Raw genomic sequence first — 6000 nt, 5'->3', positions numbered from 1 at the left:
CACAGCCTTGCACAAACTTTAATACTTTGAAATACTCTTCAAGCTTGTTGACATTTAGTTCCAAACTTTGGATTTCATTTTGCAGAGAAATTTAATATGTGATAAAGAAAAGGCTTTGATTCATACCTTGCATGGAGTAGGCATCAAACCTTCGACTCTAGTGAATTTCATTGTGACACCTCTCAAGATCTTTCCTGAAGACTTCCTGTGGAGAAATCTGATCCTGCAAACATTCACAAACATGGCTCTCGAGACAATAGACATTCAGCCTTCACTGTGATATGAGCTTGGATCCTCAGCCTTTAAAGGCAGACTTGTCAAGCAAACTCAAATCCTTCAGAATCATGGCAGCAATCTTTTGATCTTTTTGCATGTGAGACCTTTTGACAATTTTGATCTTAACACTTAAAGAGGAACTCAGCCTCATCTTCACTGTGAAATTAGCATCAGCATATACAATGTATCTTAATATTTTAAATATTCTTGCAAGGTTCAATCTTGAGCTCTCTTTAAGCCTTCAATCTTGAGGAGGAACTTGACTTTATAGCCTTATCTTCATGTCAACACATGACTTTGTAGCTTCAACATTCTACCAGACTTTTGCAAAATCTTTGAATGTTTAGTAATGATCTGATTTGAGATAGAGTAATATTTGCACCTTCAGTAGGTCACAATGTTAAAAATTCACTTCAACTCAACTTGGGGATATCAACCTTTTTCCGGCACAAGACATTTGGTTCATTTCTTTTATTCTCCCTTTTTAGGCTCATCATATCACATCTTGACTTGTTCTTTGGACAGAACAGACTTGATCCTATCAACAAGACCTTTTTCATTAGCATATTCAAAACCTTTAAGAGCAATGATACATACCTTGCACTACATTGCTTTGCTGGCTTCATACTCATATTTATTACTGTATGTGCTTTCATGAGAAACGAGTACTTCACCTTCAAGACTTGTCATCAATTTTGTACAGTGCCTTCAATGGTTAAAGGGGTAGATATCATGACATTGTTGGATCAATAGATAGATATGTTTTCAAAACTCCTTTGAACTGCTTCCAAAGTTACTCAAGCTCGACTTCCTTAATTTATCCTTTCAATAGTTCTTTCTTAGAGATTTCAAGGACAGAAATATATTATTTTTACTTCAACTACAATGGACATAATTGGCCTTCCATAAATTCAGCAATGAGATTCGGTCTGAGATTGTTCCTTTGCCCCTTCAGCCTTCTGTAACCTAACAGGGTATCTGAGTTTTTCGGCCTTCTGAGGTCATCCTGAGCCCTTCATGACCTTCTGCAACACTCCTGAGATCTTGATACTAAGACAGGTTCTGAGACCTATATGTTAGGGATTCTGCCCTCTTCAAATATTTTCTTGCACCAGCACATCTTTTGTCTTTAAAACACATTGTTGAGCTTTCTTACTGATCTAGAACAAGGCTGCTCTCATAACTCGCTCTGATACCATGTTGAAAAACTAGGGCATCCTCCAAGCTGATAATTACTTCTTATGAATATAGTTAAGTTAATTCATTTCATGCGTTCTTTTCCATCAAAAGTAATTATACAGAGGAGCTCAACAATGAAACAAGAATGCAATAAGGATCATAAAGATACAGCCACACAAGAACACAACATTTACCCTGGGAAAACCCACAAGGGGTAAAAAGTTAAAAACCCAGCAATCCATTTATAGAATCAATCCAACAAGAGAGACACCAAAGTCAAAATGATAGACAACTGATCAGCATGCATGACAAGCTCAACCTCTCACCAAGAAACCAAGTCAGCCCTCACAAAAGTGTCTGCAACCATAAGAATACACAGAGAATTTGGCTCCCTTTTCCACAGAGATGAATCACAGGAACTTCGGCCCTTTTGCACAGAGATAACCACAGATGTTCGACCCTTTTCACAGAGATGTATCACAGAAATTTTGGATCCTTGCCTCAGAAAGATTCCACAGAAACTCGGCCTCCTGAACTTGCTTGAGCGAGGGCAGAAAGAGCACTTCTTGTGCTTCTTATTTCAGCCTTCTTGACTCCTTGAATTTCAATGAAGATTGCAGAGATATCTTGTTTGTGCGAAGTGCTCAAGAGGGAGGACGAATGTCTCCTTTATATAGCCAATTATGAGGTCAAATGGTATCATAAGGGGCTGAGCTGACTTGAGTGTTTAGAGGAGCCACATTGATAATTTAGAGAAGCTGAATTGGTTTCTTGTGGAGGGAACAATACAAATTTAAAATTCCTCTTCTGCGAAAGTCATGAAGAACATGCCTTTCATATTTTCTTTGACAAATACAAATAAATACATAATGATGAAAATATACATTATGAACATTGAAGACCAACCATAGTTACAAAATTCAACAGTCCCTTCATAGCACGTGGCCACTCTACAGATTCAACAATCATACATCATTTGTGAGATGCAAACTAATTGTTGTAAAAACATATTCCATTTCCAACATCAAGCAAGTGGATGAAATACAATGCATAGAACACCCATATAGTACATCAATATAGAAGTTTGTGAATCACAAATAGACTTGAAAAACTGCCTTAATTAAGATGCTAGTTGATTATTGAATAAATAGCTTCTACATATAAGTTTTGCCATAATAAAATGAGTTTCAAGGTATCAATCTATGTTAAATCTATATGTAAGGACCCTACGGCTATGTTACATATCTTGCTAAGTTGTGTAATCAAACTCTCAAAAGTGTGGACCCTCAAAAACTTTGATATAAACTTCAAAGTGTTCTCAAGGCCTTAATCCAGTCCAATTCAAGTCTGAATTCACCTGGTCCAGTAACAGCTCCTGGTGGGCCACCTTCTGCATTAACTGATAGTGACATTGCAACAATACGTGAAGGATTCATCTCAAGCTGTGAATCCATAACATTCCCTCTCCAAGTTGGCAAATAACGGGAAAGAGGAATCTTCAAAATAGCACATTATGCACAAACAATTCAATATTGTCAGCCATCATAAGCACTTCAAAATAAATTATGAAAATATTATTACAGGGCTAAAGATAGAGACAACTGCTAACATTACTGCATATGAAATAATTTCTAGCAAAAGACAATCATTTCTAGCTCAACCTTCCAACCAAGTTGATCTAAAAATGACAATCATAACATGCACTGCCCAAAGGTGTCATTACTAATGAACAGCAATCACAGCATGTATCTATTTGTTAATATCAAAATCAGTACTAGAGATTCACAACTTACCCTAGCTACATACCAATAATCTTTAGGTATGAAGACAAAGGCTTGCCAAGTATTGTTTTCTGTTGTGCCAGGCACATTAACCCAGTTCTCTGTATGTATCTGCAAATCTCAATGACCAGTTCATTAAAACCAACGGTCCATAACTCCATACACAAAAAAAAGGATTGTTATTCTTCTACAATTCATTTCCTATTTGGCATTCTGACTTCAAAACACATATTTCTAATACCTAATCATTGCAGTAACTAGGGTAACATTTAATGTTCTGCAACCCTCGTATATAGATTCTGAATGCAAACAAAGATGCACTGAAAGAGAATACATTCACTAAAATCACACAATATGAATTGGCCGTAATACTGATTAAACAGTCTGCCAAATACTTGCAAAAAGTCAACCAAAACGATCTTGACTAGTTACATCCTCTAACCAATAAAATCCACATGAAAAAACAAACTCTGCCAAAGTTGACAGAAAAAGCAGAACAGCCTAACAGACAAATTTGCAAATAATTTGGTCTTGACCTAAAAAAGAACCAAAATAAAAGTTTAAGCATCATTCAAAGTTCAAATTCACAATATAATTAACATTTCATGTTTGTTATATAAATATAGACCAGTGTTGCAAAACTCAGCATTGGTGAAAAGTCGGCAGGGGTCATCAACTCAATAAATCAGGGAAAAATTGTTGAAAATTCGTCGCTTAGGTTGGTTATTTCATTAATAAAATCAAAAGAGAAAAAATTGAATTTATTTACCTGACAGGTGTCCAAGTCAGCCCCTCCAAGATCAAGTCGTCCTGCCCAAGAGACAAGTCTATTTGCATGGACAAACAACTATATTGAGCCTATTTGCTCTCCTTCAAGGCAGATTTGATCATCTCGTATCTCTGTTTTGATGTGAAAATATCTATGTGGAAATTTGCGGATCTGTGGTACCATTTCTCTGTGGCTTATGCAAATTCTGTGGCACCATTTCTCTACGGCTAATGCGAAGTTTGTGGTATATCCTATGTGAAGTCTGTACTATGCTAAGTCTGTGGTCTCTCTCATATACGAAGTCTGCAATATGTCTGTGATCTGTATGGAGTTCTGTGACTCGTCTTTATGCAAAGTTCTGAGGCCCTTAATGCCTGAAAGTATGGGAAGTTCTAATTCTGTGATCTAAAATTCAGAAGCTGAGGAAGAGGCACTCTTGGAGACCAAATTTGAGTAAGTTTGTCTTGGCATATTAAAAGGATTGACTTGGCACTTGTGGGGGGTGTTGATTTGTGTAGCTTGGGAGGTATTCCACAACCCTAGGTGCTGGGTTTGTGAGAAGTTTGACCACGAAAGGGTTTTGTGGGCGAAGTACCCAAGCTGGGGGTTTTGTACCCAAGGTGTGAGCATGAAACCAAGTGAAGAAAATAATTGTTTGGTCATGGTTTGCATGTGGGCATCCTTAATGGAACAAGGAGGACCTAAGGCAACCATGAAGGGCTATGATCAAATGAAAAAAATTGATTTTCCTAAGTTAGTTGGGGTTGAATGAAGAATTGTCAAGCCGACCTAGGCTTGAAGAGCACCCCTTGAGGGCTAACATGCACCCTCAAAGAAGACTATACGAAGGAAGGACGTGAGACTCATTTCATCACCATCCACAAGTGCATTCATCTTTAGAATCAAGCCTAGGAGCTGCAGACCTCAGAAGATTGGGCTGGATAGGAGAGAAGAACATGTTATGTTCTGGATTTGTCTCAAGTTCTAGTGCAAATCGGAGGAGATCTGGCCGAAGTCATGTGTATATTCTGTCTATGGTTTAGCTGTTTGGCTGGTCGATTTGTGGCCATGTGATCTGTGTTTTGGTGTGAGGTTCTCCTGGAGTTTCGTGAGGGCAAGAGCACTAAATTTTGTGGACAAAGGAGGCCACAAGGCCTGGTAACAGAACAGAAAGGACCAAATTTTCTTGACCATCAGCACAAGAAGACACCTAAGGCCGAGACCTTTTAGTGACCCCAGATCTGTGTTGGAAGGCCAAACTGTGACAGCCGCAGGAGACAAGGGTCTGAGCCTGTAATGGAGCAGTAAGCTGGTACAAGGGCCGAGAATCTCAAGGGCTTCGCTGAACAGAACAGAGGAGGACACAAGGTATGTTTGTATTGTTTTGTGTTGATGAATGCTACAGTGGATAGGTCTGTCCAGAAGGTTTGGGACAGCAGTTTAATACGCCCTAGTTAGGGCTTCTTCCTATGATGCAAGAAACCCTAAGGCCTGTCCAGATTTCTGTTGAATGCGGCCTAGTCCTGAGCATGGTGAGGAGGGCCGTGACCCTAAGTAGAGAGATCTCTGTTGTGGGAAGAATTGTGAGGAGAGAGACAGCGAGTAGGGTTGACTTGGTGAAGGAAGAATGAGGTTTGTTCATAGGCATTAACAGCAGTTTGAGGAGCATCCTAAGTACAGTGGTTGGAGGATTGTTAGTGGCTGTTTGGGTAGCCCTAAGTATTGTGGACAAGCAGTAGACTTGTCAAAACAAGTGGGGTGTACATTGCATGCCCTAAGTGTTGACTATTGGAGCAAAAGGGCAACCAAGAGGGCTAGTTATCAAGCCCTAGTTCAATGAGTTGCAAGAGGTCGACTTTGTTGAAATTTTGAGCAACTAGGGAGAAATTTCCCTAGAAATTACTTTATGTGGTTAACCCTTTCACCCTTGAAGCGAATTATTTCTCGAGAGCAAATTATTTTTTGTAAGAGCAAAAGTTATTTCAAAAATATTTT

General features: G+C 38.8%; 1 protein-coding gene across 6 annotated transcripts in view; it reads right to left on the bottom strand.

Annotated features, from left to right (window-relative positions):
* Window positions 1-2558: 2558 nt before the first annotated feature.
* LOC149165433 (putative complex I intermediate-associated protein 30) overlaps window positions 2559-6000 on the bottom strand; it is a 240653-nt gene continuing 237211 nt past the window's right edge. For 4 of the 6 annotated variants that reach the window (XM_089432311.1, XM_089432307.1, XM_089432309.1 and 1 more), the window contains 2 exons: window positions 3249-3347; window positions 2559-2951 (listed from right to left, as the gene is read on the bottom strand). In XM_089432311.1, coding sequence (XP_089288437.1) covers window positions 2763-2951; window positions 3249-3347 — 288 coding nt within the window. In that variant the 3' untranslated portion in view covers window positions 2559-2762. The remainder of the gene's footprint in view (window positions 2952-3248; window positions 3348-6000) is intronic. The other 2 variants (XM_089432308.1, XM_089432310.1) reach the window with 2 other exon arrangements.

The sequence above is a fragment of the Pinus tabuliformis genome, chromosome 5_1 (genome assembly GCF_031772625.1).
Source record: "Pinus tabuliformis cultivar Carrire ecotype Pingquan chromosome 5_1, CPIR1, whole genome shotgun sequence".
In the NCBI taxonomy this organism is placed as follows: Eukaryota; Viridiplantae; Streptophyta; class Pinopsida; order Pinales; family Pinaceae; genus Pinus; species Pinus tabuliformis.
Note: the sequence above shows the minus strand (reverse complement) of the source record. Positions and strands in the feature narration are given on the sequence as shown.